We start from the raw sequence: 18,397 nt of genomic DNA on the forward strand, positions 1-18,397 counted from the left end.
TGTCGCGGGGACTTTTACAATTACATACAAACAACGGACACAAAGTACAACCAGGCCCGTTGTCTCGATGTATTTGTGGATCGCACGAATATTTGCTCCGTGTGGGAATCAAACCCACCGCTTGACGCAGTGGTGGTAGCGTGGTACTTTAACTACTGCGCTACGAAGGCCCTCAAATATCGTAATTCTTGATACAAAATTGATCTTTAAAATATTAACGAAAAATTGAAGATAATAGAATGTCACGACATCTAGTTGTACATAACAAGTACTTCACATAAGAAAGTGTCAAGTGTAACATGTATATTATGTACAACTCCTTCCTTCATTTACTACTCACCCTCCACACACAACACGACTGAAAAGTTTGTTTTTTTGTTTGTTTATTTGAACACGCTAATCTCAGACTCCGATTTGAAAAATTCTTTCATTGTTAGATAGCCCATTTATCGTGGAAGGCTATAGGCTATATATCATCACGCTACGACCAATAGGAGCAGAGTATGGGTAAAAAGTGTTACAAAAACGGAGAAAATTGTGACCCATTCTCACTTATGTGACGCAAGCGAAGTTGCGCGGGTCAGCTAGTATATATAATAGAGTACATATTGTATTAGCAAGTGAAGTTAATAGCTTATATTGCTATGATTGTACCACATGCTGCTCGGTCCATGACCGTGGGATCCATAATAAAGAGGTTTTTACTAAGAAGATGGATTTTCACAGCATTTTGTTACACGTTTCCCACTTTTTGTTTGTGTTTTACATAATTATATTAATATTGTTACATCCTATTTGTAAATGCGAAACTTTGTGATGATGGATGTTAGGTAGAAGTTAGTAAAGTTATTTGTCAGTTAAAAAGTAACCAATGATGAAACAATGTAGTTTATAGTCTATAATTTATACATTGTTTTTATCTTTAACAAATCCCGAATTCCGCAGAAAATTAGGAGGAAAAACAGTGCGAATGTTATTTTTTATTCTTTAAAAAACAACTCCCGCACTAAGAATTGCTCTTATGTCGCGGGGACTTTTACAAACATACAAACAACGGACACAAAGTACAACCAGACCCGAAACAACTATTGTGTTACTGTGGATCGCACAAAATTGTTCCGTGTGGGAATCGAACCCACGACCTCCCGACTAAACTACCGCGCCACGAAGGCAGGCAAGTCAATTCAATTATAAATAAGCAAAGCCATGTAGATAGATAGAAACTAAATTTCACCTTCGACATGTGACTTGAAGGACACCATGACTGAATTAATTACAGCAGACAGTACTATTAACATACATAGAGTACTGTATCACAGATTCATGAGCTCATATGTCAAGGTCAGGCAACCTTCAGTAGCTGATTCACACGAGGGTGGAAGGTGGAAGGTCACCTCAGGGTGAGGAGTAGCCCTGACTCACCTGAAACCTTGGCACTACAAGCACTACTGCTGAATTTATTACAAGTTTCGATTATTCTTTTATTAGTGGTAGTCGTTTGGATGGTGAATAATTCATGTTAAGTTGAAGCCATGACACCGTGGGATAGTAAAAAGTGGTGTGTTTCGAATCGGTCGATCGGCTTTAAATGAGCATGGTAATTTAAGTCGAGTGAACAACACTATTAAGTGACATGACAGGCTCTGTAGATTACTAATCACGAGATCCTGGGTTCGATTCACAGGACAGACAATGTGATATTAGTCTTTTTCTTATTAGTAGGTATTGGATAGCATATTGAAATAGCAGTTATATTGGAATAGAAGTCTGTAGTTAGGTAACGAGTCCCTATTACATTGGACTTAACTTGGTGATGGCGAAACGCGGATGTATTTCATACATCTCTGCCTACTCCTTTAGGTATAACAGGCGTGGTATGACGTATGTATGAACAACAACACACTTATCTATAAATTGTATTTATTCTTAAGTTTACGTATGATATACGAATACAATGAATTAAGCAGAGATTTCCCGAAACGCACTCAGTCTTGGGCTGTATATCATAGTGATCCCCATCATTCCTTGTATATTATTGTATATTATTCAATGTAAAATACCGGTCACCCAAGCACGTAATTCCATGAGCACATTTCACTGAAAACTTTACTATTTTCAGTACATTCACTACCTCTATTAGGTCAAGTTGTTTTTCTTAAGCACAAGTATGAAGTTGTTGTAGTTAAGTTACCTGAGCGCGAGAACCTCTACGTTGGGCATCCGTCGCAGCAAGCTGACGTCTCCGAGCTCCGCGCCCCTGCGGACAAACAAAACACATTGTATTACAATACAATATATGTACTAATAGAAGTTTATCATGTATTATAATTTTCTAATATTAATTATACGGCGATAAAATAAATTATAGACCTACAAAAGTAAATTTATCGATTGCGCAAAGTCCATAAATGAATCGATAGATGGTCGATCGTTAGGTTAGGTCAAAGAACACAAAATATTCTATTTGCTATGATGGGTATGGTAATATCGTTAGAGGTAAAATGTGGAGAAACGGCTAAGGTCTTACTTAGGCCACTTATTTACACACTATGTTGTACGTGTACCACACGAATTAATGCCTTGAATCAACGGATACCATCATAGGAATTATTTATTTTCAAGCTTGATATACAGAGCTATATAAAGGGAGACTTAATGCTAGGGGCATTTTCTGCCAGTCTACCTTAGGGTGATGCAGAGATTGTTGTGAAGGTGTTTAAATTAATTTCTTTATAATAATTTCTTTAACAAACATTTGCAAGTTATGACCCGTATATTATGCAGGCACCTGCTAATTGTAGAGCGCTCGCGAGTAACCACAAGTGACTCTACGGTGGAGGGTCGGGGGTCGAGACCCGGACGATGTCAAGAGAGGCTCGACTCATCTTCATTGCTTGTTGACCAACACTAGCGCTATTAATAAAACTGCACTCTTAGCTTTGTTAAAATCTATCTACTAAAAAGTCAGGCGTATTGTTATCTGATAATAAGAGGGAATGATTTTTTTTACAGCAATGTACACTACATTGCTATAAAAAAAGACATTTCAGGAAGGGTTTCCACGCGGACGAAGTCACGGGCGGCCTCTAGTATATAATAATGACATAATGTAGAGCGCGCACGTTTGAATATAGTACCTAACTACCTACTGTATTGTGTGATTGATATTATATTACCTACCTACACCATTGTTTCACAATGCTATGTCTTTATATTGTAGTGAATTGTGGTCGGTATTATACTCGCTCCATCAAAATGTCTTAATCACGGATCTTATTTATGACTAGCTGACCCGCGCAACTTCGCTTGCCTCACATAAAAGAGAATGGGTCGTAATTTTCCCCGTTTTTGTAACATTTTTTACTGGTACTCTGCTCCTTTTACGTTGTATGTGTGATGATATATAGCCTATAGCCTTCCTCGATAAATGGGCTATAGAATTTTTCAAATCGGACCAGTAGTTCCTGAGATTAGCGCGTTCAAACTAACAAACTCTTCAGCTTTATAATATTAGTCAGATTAATAGTGCGAGTACAATTCATAACGATGCTCAATTATAAATCAATTAATCTTTTCAATTAACAACTATACAAACTAGTCCAGTAATCGGTGGTTAGTGACCCGGCAACCGAACCGCGAGCATGCTTCGATATCGTTGACTACCCTCAGTACCGTCACTACTGGCGCGTCATCACCGTGACTTGAGCGGTTTGAGTGACTTGACTGATACAATGACTAACTGTTCAGTGTTCGTTAATTACTTTGTACGGGATCGATGCCGTTAAATATTGTTTGAGGTTGATGGATAGAGGACTGAGGTCAGGCAGACACAAATAGAGCGGCAATTTCATTGTAACTAGCCAACTGTGCAGGACATTGTTTATAGTGTCCAAGTGTGTGCACAATACACAGGTACACTCTCTATTCCATCACTCTCATAGTCTGGTGGGACGGATAAACGACACGACCAGTGAGAGGTCAGATGCAGGGCCGTCGGCTTTACGTGCTCCCCGAGGCACGGAGGTCTACGGCCTCAACTTCCTAACTTCAGGTTATCTCTAAAAAATTCTGATCAGAAAACCTGAGAACGACTTTGTTACCCGACCTACCTCCGGTTTCTAAGGCACATTTAGCGGTAGTTTATCAAAGAACGCTATTGAATAGATAAACTATCGTTAAAAGTACTCAGAAACTGGGAGTTAGGGTTCGAACCCGAGATCTCTGGCGTAATCACATGAATAGATAAACTATTGTTAAAAGTACTCAGAAACCGGGGGTTAGGGTTCGAACCCGAGACTATAGACTATAGACATACACTGCCGACCGCGCCACAGAGACAGTCATATGTACAGTAACTGGCATGTATCGTGACACAAGTAATTCAGACGACGAATGAAGCTGAGTGAATGAATGGCGACTAATAAATAACTAGTATATGAGTGCCAATACTGTGTGTGTGACAGACAAGTGCACGAACTAGGGATATCACCAGTCACCGCCTGTTTTTTATATTAGTTATTTAAGTCTGAAAGTTTTGTTCAGTTCTAGCTCATGTGCACGTGTTTTTTTTATTGTATCTAGTATTCTGCTGTGTTTGCTCCCATAAACAAATTCCAGTACATATGTTTTGTGTGTCAAAATAAATCTGTAAGATGGGCCTGTGCCCATCAGTGTTACGATGTAAGGTACCTGGGTCAAATATGGCCAGCCTAAAAATACCATTATCCCAAACACGAGATAGTAAAAATTGTATGAGGTTTGGAATATGCTTTGTCTTCGGCTGGCCATATTTGACCCAGGTACTTCAATATGTTAGAAAAAATAAACAAATTAGTGTGGTTTTAGAAAGAATCAACCCTACACACAGTGCAGTGCACTCAGTTGACATTACAGTAATAGCTTCAAATAGCTCGCTGTGATTTAATGCTCTCATGTTATGTACACACATTATAATGTATACTACTGTTAGTCTTATGTAATAATAATATATGTGTCTGTTGATGTATTAGCCTCTGAACTTCGGCTAGATTATACTAGATTCACAAGATTACTGGTTATAGCAATAATATGTACATAATATAAACATAGAACATAGACATAAGGGTATTTTTATCAGAGCTTAAGATTGATGGTTCGGGTGTAGAATGAGGACTTCGACGATAAAATAATGATATGGTCTTTGAGCCTGTAAAATAAATATATGCTTTTAATAGCACGTTTGGCTCAAAAGTTATCAGATCAAAGATCGGACTGGAAAATTCAGATGGCACTATTTTAAATTAAAAATATCCTTCATTTCGTAAACTTCAAGTATTTAAAATAGTCATATTATTGTAAGTTTTTGTCCGTTTCGAGAAGCCGGACTCACTATTTCCACAACCAGTCACATTTATATTCTGTTTATGTTATAGTACCTACTTTAAACAACCCTAATATAAGAGTAATTGTAATTAATCATATGAAATTAAGGGGTTAATTGTGCGTTGGCATCAATGAGACGCGGCATTCGTCATAAATACCGATTTGTAAATAACGCACGCGCCGCTACGTATAGAGCAATGTATGGAATAACTGACTCGATTCTATTTAACTGCTATTTGGAGTAAACACTTTAGTTATTAGGGATATTTATAGTTTAGGTAATTATTTATTAGGGATATTTTTAGCATACACTATACAGTCTGTGGAATATGATATGTTTACAGAAGTTCAAAGTTTGATTTTCGGGTCAAATAAAAAAAATGAGTTCAATGATTTTACAGCGATTTGAAGTGTTAATTTTTGGTTCAGATGTAACAAAATTCTGTGGCTTGAAAATTTATTATTTGAGATGATTTTTAGTTGTTTATGCTAATTATAAAAACATAAAAATAAAATAGGCTCCCTATTAGTTACTTTTTAGTATGATAGTCATATAGGCTATAGATTTCTAAGCTTACTGAAGACCTTTGATTTGATTTAACAGCTGTTATCTTAATGGACAACCACTGGACCTTTTCAACAGTATATCGTTCAAACATCGTAAAGTGGCTACCCATCTATGTAATGTCCGCATCAAAGGTGACTTAACAACAGCTATCTTAGTAGACAACCACTGAAGTATTTTTTTTCTCCCTACATTGTTAGATTTAAGCTAGATTCAATAATTGTAACGACTATCATAAGTGTCAATATTCGACCCAATTTCAACCGTGGTTTAAGTTCCAACACGTCGTGGCTACCCATCTATAACTGTCTACATGAAAGGTGCCTTTCCTCCACAGATCGTTTACCAACTGGTGAGCGTAACTGAACGCCTCAACAGATGAAACGCACCTGATAACAGCTGATAACACTACACACGCACGCGCACTGCGTTAATTAAATAATTACTTACTATTAACGATACAACTAATGAGAGGAAAGTTGGTTAATTACTATGATATAGATCACCAAGTAATAATCTTCATATCGTATGGTTAGTGGTCACCCTAGTGTCAAAGTTGTTCAAGCCGCCCGAAGGCCTTTGACGTGGCTTAACGACTGTTATCTTAATTAACCGACTTTTTACGTGCCCTCCGAAGCACAGAGACGCACAGTTCTAATACCACTACGCGGTCACCCATCTATGAAATGACCGAGCCAAGGTTTCCTTAACCTACAGATCGTTTACCGACCGGTGAGCGCAACTGGCTATGTGAGCTTCACCAAGTAATGATAGCCGAGTGGTAATCATTCACTATGTAAATGGTCGAGGGTTCGAAACTGAAGGTAATCGCACTAAATTAATTTTTCGAGTTTTCCAAGTTAGATCATGTCAGCCTTTCTTCCTATTATGTTGGAGTCGGCTTCCAGTCTCACCGGATGCAGCTGAATACCAGTGTGTTTTACATGCAGCGACTGTCTATCTGACCTACACAACACAGTTTTACTTGGGTTATAACACGATACCCTTCAGTAAAACTGGTTGACAGTCTTTCAAGCTTCAGACTACTGTTAACGACTGTCAAAGATCTTTGAAAATGATAGCCGGGACACACAATTTAACGTGCCTTCCGAAACACGAAGAAACTCGATATGTATAAGATGGTCACCCATTCACAATACAACCTCGGCAGGCCGTGGCTTACCCTTAGCTAAGATCGATCCGCGCGGATGTTAACTAAGCCACGAGCCAATAAATAAACGTTACTAATAGTAGTTTATAGAACGGTCACCCATCTACATCCCAACCTCAACAACGTAGCTTACCCTCCAATATCGCTTGAAATGCGCTGTCGTGATGACGTCACTAGTCGATTAAGAATGCATCGCGAAATAAGTCAATACAACCATCTACCTAAAAATTGAATTTCGAACAATGGGGCCGTTGACCCCGCGTGATACTCGGTACCGTCTCCTATTGAACTACAACCCTTTAATACAGTACAAAAGAAATTCTACTATATTGTTCAAAGCTTAAGGTATAGAATACAATGAAAAGGCTTTAGTAACCTCAAAACGTCGCTGCCTACAAAGAAATAAAAGCTCTATTGTGTTTGGAATATAGTATAAATTACAATAGACCAATAGCAACATCACATGGATGGAACACGTTTTGAAAATGGGACATGTCAAACACATGCACAATGGAAAGAAAGCTCTATTGTTAAAGAAATAAAGTAGATATTACAATGAAGACAAACTACTGAAAAACAATGTATTATTTTTCATGATTTACTCAAAAACTACCGAACCGATTTTTATGCGGTTATCACTAATAAACAGAGTGATTCATGAAGAAGGATTAAGGGGATAATTTATTAATATTTTTGTTTAAATTGGTTGAAATATGATGACATTTGTAGATGTCGTTTAAGCGCTGCTATCGGGTTCCAAATACAATAGTTCACATTAATTCAATTGAAAATCAACTCTAATACTATAGGAATAAGATACAATATACAAATAATTTGTGTATGTCATAGTGTGGCATCTACTTGTATTATATTCTATTTGGAGAAGTCCCAACGAAATTGGGAACAAATTTATTTTAAGTTTACATATAACCTCGTTATACATTACCTTTAAAAACAACACAATAACCGTGTTATTGCATCATTCTATTGAAAAATATACTTTCTATGAGATAACTATTGATATCGTCCAAACTTTATGACATTCGGTTCAGCTGTTTCTGAGTTAAACGGACCGTACATACATACACACTTTTACTTTTATATATTGATTTTTTTTTTTTTATATAAAACCAGTCAAGTGCGAGTCGGACACGCGCACGAGGGGTTTCGTACCATCATAATAAAAAAAAATACAACAAAAGCACGTATATTGTCTGGGGAATTGGGGACCCCCATTCATATTTTATATTTTTTAATCTTTAATCGGAAACACATAATTTGTAAAAAAAAAGCTTCCTAGCTACTACGATTTAACAGATACAGCTTGAAGACAGAAAGACAGACAGCGGAGGCCTTTTAACTACGTATGGAATTCTAAAAATGATATTAATGCATCTTTTTAACTTTAAGAAATAGTTAACTATCATTAAAATATTGACAATCATCACATATTCTAACAACCCCAATTTGTTTAAAAAGACCCTACCCACAAAACCACAAGCTCCTCAATCGCTACAATCTAAACTTAACTTTATTTCTTCTTCTATAGAGTTCATTATCATACGCCTCTATTACCGGAGTGTATCGTGTCAAGAACGCATTAAGCGCCACTCTATCAAAACATCAAACTGTCATTATTATTTGAAGCACATAACTACTAACTCTATATAACAAGCAACAAGCTCTATTTGTGGTAGAGCCTTGTATGAAAGTTTCAGTTATTCTTGCGAAGATACATAAAAAATGACATCTTTTTATAGTATGGTTAGTGGTCAACCTAGTGTCAAAGTTGTTCAAGTTCGAAAGACCTTTGACGTGGCTTAACGACTGTTATCTTAACTGACCGGCTTTTTACGTGCCCTCTGAAGCACGGAGATGCCCAGTTCAAATACCACTATGTGGTCACCCATCTATGAAATGACCGCGCGAACGGTTGCTTAACCCGCAGATCGTTTACCGACCGGTGAGCGCAACTGGCTATGGGAAACGAAGTTATACAGTTAGACAGAGTTGTAGTTATAATAAGTAACCAAATAAAAATGAATGTATTGTGCATGACTTAGCATGGTTTCCGTACATCTGCGTGCATAGCGAGCATGCATAATTTATTATTCAAATAACATATAATATCGATACGCCACGGCCCCCGCGGCGAGTGTATCGATAATCGACACGAATCGACTACGATATTTGTGCAACTGTTGTTTTGTAATAGCCGAATTAATTGATAATAATATATTAATATGCGTAATCTATGTATGTACATATAAATAAAAATTAATCACAAAAATGTAAGTACGCGCATAACTTTTCAACATTTTTTTTTCTTTTTAAAAAGACATATCTCGCACCAAGAATTGTTCTTGTGTCGCGGGGACTTTTACAAACATACAAATAACGGACACAAAGTACGACCAGACCCGAAACAATTATTTGTGGTTCGCACAAATAATTGTTGCGTTTGGGAATCGAACCCACGACATTCCGACGCAGTTGTAGCGGCGTGGTGACCTAAACCACTGCGCTATGGAATTGGGCTTAAGCGTTTTTCGCAAAAAACTAAGACAAAATCTATACTAATATTATAAAGCTGAAGAGTTTGTTTGTTTGAAAGCGCAAATCTCAGGAACTACTGCTGCAAATTGAAGAAATATTTTACTGTTGGATAGCCTATTTATTGAAGAAGGCTATAGGCTGTATAACATCACGCTACGACTAACAGGAGCAGAGTACCAGGGAAAAAATGTTACAAATACACGCAAAAATATGACCCATTCTCTCTTATGTGACGCAAGCGAAGTTGCGCGGGTCAGCTAGTTCAATATAATTTCATACAATGTACTTCATATGTATGTATTATACACATTACACTGAACACTGAACAGTGATTACTCACAGAGCGAGCTATAACAACAATTCAGTGAATTAGGTGACCCGGCTAGCATCGCTGAAACTGAAATATATCGATCCACTGCTTACACGATAGCCACATTACATTGTAAATGTAAAATATAGGTTATTCCCGAACTACATGCAATTTTTACACTGAAAATACGTCCATATGAGGCGTCCATAACCAGTTGCGCTCACCGGTCTGTAAACGATCTGCGGGTTAAGCAATCCTTGACGCGGTCACTCCATAGATGGGTGACCGCATAGTGGTATTTGAACTGGGCGTCTCCGTGCTTCGGAGGACACGTAAAAATTCGGTCCCGGTTGTTATCTACTAGCATAACAGTCGTTAAGCCACGTCAAAGGCCTTCGGGCGGCTTGAACAACTTTGGCACTAGGTTGACCACTAACCATACGACAAGAAGAAGAAGAAGACCATAGCTGGTGGTATAAGTATTCGTATTTGTTAATTTGTAATTGTTTCTGTATAATTTTCTTTCACATTCCCTACGATTAGAGTAGAATTGTTTATGCTACTTGTGTGCCAAATAATGTCCAAATTGTCCAGTAGATTTGGCTCTAAAATGAAACAAACTACAATCTTTATAATCTTTTAACAATAATCATATCCAGTAAGAACAGTGCAATCATATCTCAAAAGAAACACACTTTCTGCATATTGAAGAAAATACAATCATCATATCTATGTATCGAATAATTGCAGTAAAATATCGCGTCTACCGGCGCGTGCTACTAACACCTGCAATCATCGTCACACAAATCGTACAGCTTTGACATCTGTCAGTTTTGACACTGACACATTGATATAAGTGTCAAATAAATCTGAAGAGAATTTAATAAGAGATCTTTGAAACTAACGAAACGTAGTTTATAAGCGAAACTACTGCAGACTTTTCCAAATCATGACAACTCAAATAGTGAAGGAAATCTTAAGAACAGCTCCTGTTTCTATTGCTTCGAGCCTACATAGGGGATCAAGTTGTCAAAACTCTGGGAAAGAATGCAAAGTCCGGAAGATGCATTGTGGACTCAAAAACACATTTTATTTTATCGTATGGTAAGTGGTCAACCTAGTGTCAAAGTTGTTCAAGCCGCCCGAAAGGCCTTTGACGTGGCTTAACGACTGTTATCTTAATTGACAACAACCGAGACCGACTTTTTATGCGCCCTCCGAATCACCGAGACCCTCAGTTCAAACCATTAGTCACCCATCTATAGAATGACCGCGTCAAACGGTGCTTTACCCACAGATCGTTTACCGACCGGTGAGCGCTACTGGCTATGAGCTCCTCGAGTATAACTTCAATACAAACAGTATTGTAGTATTGTAGAAGTAAGTGAAACAATATAAAGCCTAATTGAATAAAAGTGTACACGTAACATTATCACTTACTAATTAGAGGAGACTAATTACGTTGTGAGTGACAGCTGTCGTAGATAAGTCATGTAACGATCGCTCGCGTGCGACCAGCGCGGTTATTACTTCATGATACATACATACGGATTATATTGAATCCTTGGATATTTATGAATAAATAAATATCATTGGACAAATCACACACGGTCATTTGATTCCAAACTAAGCAGAACTTGTACTATGCTAACCAAATAACTGATAAACATACTTATGTACTTCTAAATACATACTTATATAGATAATTTGACATCCAGCCTCACAACAACGGCTCTCACTCTCTACTCTTGCTCATCACACAAAGATTTGTCCCGGGTGGGACTGGAACCCGCCACACGCGGCGCTACGGTTATTGCGGCGAGGTGACCACTTTAGCCACTACGTCAAACGTGCTATAGTTATTAGTAATATGCTTCGGAGAGCGCGTAGTAGGCTGGTTTCAAGCCGGAGCAGAAATCAGCCAGGACGACATTAAATATAGTCGCACCGAATCATCATGGCTTAGCCTTTCTTCCAAACTATGTTGGAGTCGGCTTCCAGTCTCACCGGATGCAGCTGAATACCAGTGCTTTACATGGAGCGACTGTCTATCTGACCTACACAACACAGTTACCTGGGATATAACACGATACCCTTCAGTAAGACTGGTTGTCAGACTTTCAAGTTTCTGACTACTGTTAACGACTGTCAAAGATCTTCGAAATTGACACCATACACTACACCACATTGGTCGGGACTCACAATTTAACGTGCCTTCCGAAACACGGAGGAACCCGATATGTATAAGATGGTCACCCATCCACAGAACAACCTCGGCAAGCGAAGCTTAACCTCAGAGATCGATCCGCGCGGCTGTTGTTAACTATGCCTGTAACGTCGCGTGTCACACGACACAACTGGACACATTACTATAACGATGTGTCGTGGTCGACACTGTCACGTGTAATATACATCATTACATACTAATGTTGTCAATGTGATAGCCTGTCTTCTATTCTTTCACGGCTAAACGGCTGACTCGGGTTAGATTGAATTTAGAATTGAGATAGTTGAAAACACAGAATCAAACATCTTTGCGTTAACAGGGGAAGATATTTTAATTTTGAGAGATAGTAGGTAAGTAACATAAAGTATACTTATTTGCGTTCATATTTCAGACAAATAGACAGTTATTTCATAGTATATCTTATCATCTCATATTAGAAACAAAGATATCAATCAATGAATCCATGGAAAATAAATACAACATTCAATATTATAGAAACGAGAGTAAAAAAATAAAACTAGATGATCGAATACTAAGGTTTAAAACCAATTTCTATTTCTATAAATCTCTCACGAACTCCCAGTCTTCAACGATCGTGTATCACGAACACACACACACAAACACACATAATATCTAACACACGCACACACACAAAACCGTAACTAACGCGTAAAATCAACACATTTTACACGCATACTTAATTTAATTCTGCACACTATGTAATATTTAGACATACATACATACAATCACGCTTTTCTTCCAAAAGGATGGGTAGAGACCCACCGAGATGACCGGTGAGAGGTCAAGCACAGGACCGACACGATCACACTCGTCCTCAACTTTTTTTTACTTTGGGTAATCACTATTACTTGATATAAAATATACTAACAATTTTATGGCCCGACCCAGGATACGAACCAGAAACCACTGCCACAATAGCATTGAAAAGAACTACTGAAAAGATTTGATCGGTATATATACAGATCCATACTAATATTATAAATGCGAAAGTAACTCTGTCTGTCTGTCTGTCTGTCTGCTACTCAATCACGCCTAAACTACTGAACCAATTTGCATGAAAGGCGAACGGCAGGTTTATATGAAGAATTCGTACAGCTTATAAAATGTCATGTTTAGGTTTACGTTTTGTTTTAATTGGTAGCTAATATGATAGACAAGCTTATTTTAAAATTCTTATATTTTTAAAAGTTGGGAGGTAAAAGTTATGTCCATTTTTAGAAGCCCCGATAGTTCGCTAAATTGCTCAGATGCTGTCAAAACCACAATTCAAAACAACAGCAAATTGGCGGATGCGTAGACGTCAGACGAAAAGTGACGTCTCATGTCAAAAATTATTATTTAAATAAACAAATACTTTCTAATTAATCCGGACTTCTAAAAATAATACTCCCAAATAAAAATAAGTGACTTAATAAGTGGTACAAATTCTGTTACGAAACAACACAAACTTTAAGCTGTACGAAATCTGCCGATCTCCTTTGGTATGGAAATAGTTTGATACCCGAGAAAGGACATAGGCTATATATCATCACGCTACGACCAAAAGGAGCAAAGTAGCAGTAAAAAATGTTACAAAAACGGGGAAAATTTTCACCCGTACTTTCTTATTGACGCAAGCAAAGTTGCGCGGGTCAGCTAGTAGTATATAATCTGTATTAACACTAAGCACTTTTAATCCGAGAAACCTTTTCTTACGTACTCATGAATACAATACCCTTTCTCTGTAACTGTACAGACCTACGTTTGATGCAGTGGTTAAAGTGTTCACATCGCAATAACCGTAGCGCCGCATGTGGTAGGTTCGAATCCCACCCAGGACAAATCATTGTGTGACGAGCGCAAGTATTTGTTTTGAGCCTGGATGTCAAATTAACTATACAAGTATGTATTTAGAAGTATATAAGTATGTTTATCAGTTGTCTGATTAGCATAGTACAAGCTCTGCTTATTTTGGAATCAAATAACCGTGTGTGAGTTGTCCAATAATATTTAAAAATATCTTCACTAAGTTGTCGGATTATAGTACCTATCGAATAAACGAATAGTTATCGATTGAAATAACATTGAAAGTTGTTAAATAATTACACCTACCTACGTTGTTCTCTGTATTAAACTTGTATATGTTAAGTAAAGTACCGGTATATGTATATAGTATGTATGTATCAGCCTGTTCGGTATGCGGCCTCATATCGGAAAACGATTTGCTTTTCAATAAATAAATAATGTATCGCCGCTATCAATACTGTAAACATATCGCTTCACTATTTACACTTCATGTACAATTACTTATAGTTCACTGAAATATTAACGTGATAAACTATAAGGGGTTTAAGTAATCTTCAGTGAGGTTATTTTATAGATGGGTGACCGTTCAATAGTATTTGAACAGAGCTTCTTCAAGTAGCCAATCCGTAGATGTTTCTGTGATTATATATCTAAATAAGTTAAGTTATCCCTTCCCGGAATAAGGGAGGCATTTGACCCAAAGTCCACCATTCTGCCATGTGTGAGTTGGATTAGTATTTCTTCTAGAACTCTCAGGCATATAAGGTTTAATCAAGATGTTTTTAACCTGTCCAGCAATTACATAACCTCCGAAGCACGGAGACGCTCAGTTCAAATACCACTATTCGGTTACCCATCTATAAAATGTCCACGCCAACGGTTGCTTAACCCACAGATCGTTTACCGACCGGTGAGCGCAACTGGCTATGAGCGCCTCGCCTGTTTAGTAATTATACAGAAAATATCCAAGTTAGAATGTTATCAAGGACTCATGCTATTATCTGCAATACACCGAGTACACCTTGTGCTAGGAGCCGCGGGTCATTGCCACTGCGGCGGGCCGGGTTCGAGTCCCGGTCACGGACGCCGCGCCACATACTGTGTTATGTAACGTTGTATAACGCGACCGACACTCGTTAATTGATGTTTGACCCACTTTGTGTGCTCACCTGCCAAGGGATATTATAGGTCGGAGAAAAAGTCTTTTTGCATTATAGTATGAACTTGTATAATGAACTTGTAATAAAATCTTTTCTCTACGCAAAAAAGCTCGATATTTGGGTACCTCACGAGCTCACTGAAAGAAACCTAATGAACCGTGTACTCATTTGTGATTCTTGAAGCCAAAGATATTTTATTACAAGTTCATACATACTATAATGAGAAAAGACTTTTTCACCGAACTAATATTTATTGTAGGGATATTAATAACATTTGATATTATTTTATTATTTGTGATATGATATTATTTTATTTGAGGAACTCGTTTTCCGTTTAGTTTAGTTAACAACACCCGCGCGGATCGATCTCTGTGGTTAAGCTATGCTTGTCGAAGTTGTTCTGTGGATGGGAGACCATCTTATACGTATCTAGTTCCTCCGTGTTTTAGAAGGCACGTTAAATTGTGGGTCCCAGTTGTCATTTTTAAAGATATTTGACAGTCGTTAACAGTAGTCAGAAGCTTGAAAGTGTGACGCACAGTGTTACTTAGTATCGTGTTATAACCCAGGTAACTGTGTTGTGGAGGTCAGATAGACAGTCGCTGCATGTGAAACACTGGTACTGGCGGTAACACACGTGGTAAAGCCACGATGAAGACAGATTGAGTGTAGTAGCCCCTCAGTCACTCAGTCGCCAGCTGACTGCTTGACCCACTGTAGTGTTGGCAACGTGCCGACGACTATCATCAATATACTCCGACAACTTAGTACAGAGCCTACACGAAATATCTAGGTTTTAAATTAACAATTCTATGTATTACCAAAATTCTTCTTCTTGCGTATGGTTAGTGGTCAACCTAGTATCAAAGTTGTTTGAGTATAGTTGGAATGTCCGCGCCAATGTTTGCTTAACCCACAGTTCGTTTACCCACCGGTAAACGCGAGTTTCTGGAAAAAAGTAGATGTCTCTATCAGGCCACCGTCAGCTGCATAAGTTTTCGGGTCACTGATGTTTTCAATACTTAATTTTCGTCAATTTTTTCAGCTGAAAAATTTGTTCACAGTGCTCTGTACTAAGTTGTGGGACTACAGTGTGAGTCAAGCCTCCTCGCGTGCTAGTCGCGTGTTATTTCACTATTCAGCACAAATAGAGCACGCTGTATTTATAACATGCTTATTATTAGATTTTAAAGATTGTTGTGAAGCGGTGACTAATATTACAGGTTTGTACCAAAATATACCTACTATTAATCTGTTTCAGCAAACTCATTTCTGCGTCTTATTCGTAACACATTTTGAAAAGTGATTGTCCCGTTGATTGAGCCCGTCATTTAGTAACTTATTAACTAACTACTAATTTCCTAACTTTACTTCCACGTTTGTGGAGATCGTAACATGTAGTGTCCTTTGGTCTCTGCCTACCACTATGAGATAAAGACCCGATTTTATGTATTTGTATATACTTCCACGTTTTACGTTTTTAACATAATTTTACTGTAAAGTCAGAACAGTCTTTTCATTAAGTCAAGGCACTGAAGTCTGTCTGTCTGACTAACAATTATTATAAAACAATTTTGACTGTCGTTTCACCACTAACCCCAAAAGAATGAGAACAACTTTACGTCAATTTATAAACACTGCTACCGATATGACAGTGGGCGATCTATCATAATTTCTACTCAAACGAAGGATCGTGTTACAAATTACTTTACATTACCAAGTAACTAAGTAAATATTAGTTTACCAACTAGACAGGCTGTAGCCGGGGGATGAAATACACCCGTAGTACCCAATCACGATAGGTATTTCTAGGAAACTGTTCTAGGAGTCCTCCACCCACGACCCACGCGTTACAAGTTGGGAATGAATTTCGTTGGAAAGTTTCCTGAAATAGTTGTTGTATAATATGAAGCTGTTATGGAATTTCATGAGAAATTCTATCTAGTATGTAGTCATGTAAACAGACATTTCGCTCTTTAAGAAGAGAGAAGAATTTTATTTATGAAGAAATTTTGAAAAAAAGTATGTGAACCCCTCCCTTATTCCGGGAGAAGACTCTTGCCCAGCAGTAGGACATTAATTAGGGGTAGACAATAATTTATTTTGTTGTGTGAATATTGCCCGTTAGTAAAACATACAATATGGACGAGACTTCTGCAGTTTATAAAGTTATGTTGAGCCATCAAAGTTTTTGTACATGCTTGGAAAATACGCACGTTTCATATGTGAATTATGCCTTAGGAAATATTTAGGTATAGACTTATGAATGTATGCGAAACTTTAATCCCACTAAGTCTCTAGGTATATTTACGACATATAGCTTCAGTACATAAAACCACAAGTATATGACATAAAAGGTACGTGTGTCAGAGTGTTTGTGAGTGGAGTCGAGTGCGGCGTCACTGCGACACTTTGTACTTAATCGATACTTACTCGATCAACGATCATGATAGGTACATACGCCGAGGAACAACTAAGTTTTGCCCGCGACTTCGTTTGCGTGACAGATCCTATGGTCCTTTTATCATTAGGACAATAGATTAGTGTGATCAACAGAGTAGTGATCCGTGGGTTAATGCAGCTGACGGTGGCCTGTTTGATACAATCACTTCATTTTGGATGTACACAGAAATCTTAATTTTTAAGATATTATACGGCCGTGATTGCCCAGGCTCTTTACTATTTTGGTGGATTATAACCTATCCCCTGTGATATCTTGTACTCAGGTAAAATTATGTATTAATCTTAAGTAAGCAGATTTTTTTCAGAATAACCTTTTTGCGTTAGATAACTAAGTAAACCTACTGATCATATCGTAAACATAATAAAGGGTGTATATTTCGGTTACGAGCCGACATTAGCCTTTCGTTTCGGATCGATGTTAAAATTCAATTTGGCAGAGAGCGGGCATCAATTTGGCAAAAGACTCGGCTATCTTTGATCGTATTTCATGAAGAAAAACTGCCTGCAAGTTAATAAGTTGTGTGATATTTATACAGAGACATAGTAAAAGTTTGTATTAATGAATGTATGTTCGTTACTTTTTCACGAAAATACTACTAAATGGATTTTAATTGACTGCCTCCGTGGCGCAGTGGCTTAGGTCGCTACGCCGATACCATTGCGTCGGGAGTTTGTGGGTTCGATTCCTTGATCTTGCTTTAAAGGAAAGGGGAAATTAGGGAAAGTAGTTCAAAGACGCAGATTGCATAAGCCAACAGAAATCAGTATGTTTGCATGT

General features: G+C 37.8%; 1 protein-coding gene across 6 annotated transcripts in view; it reads right to left on the reverse strand.

The window, feature by feature from the left end:
- The window catches only part of LOC142984472 (uncharacterized), a 58,006-nt gene that overhangs the window by 19,105 nt on the left and 20,504 nt on the right, over nt 1-18,397 (reverse strand). For all 6 annotated transcript variants that reach the window (XM_076132101.1, XM_076132097.1, XM_076132102.1 and 3 more), the window contains exon 2: nt 2,192-2,257. In XM_076132101.1, the coding sequence (XP_075988216.1) occupies nt 2,192-2,257 (66 nt within the window). The remainder of the gene's footprint in view (nt 1-2,191; nt 2,258-18,397) is intronic.

Source organism: Anticarsia gemmatalis, chromosome 27 (genome assembly GCF_050436995.1).
Source record: "Anticarsia gemmatalis isolate Benzon Research Colony breed Stoneville strain chromosome 27, ilAntGemm2 primary, whole genome shotgun sequence".
Taxonomy (NCBI): Eukaryota; Metazoa; Arthropoda; class Insecta; order Lepidoptera; family Erebidae; genus Anticarsia; species Anticarsia gemmatalis.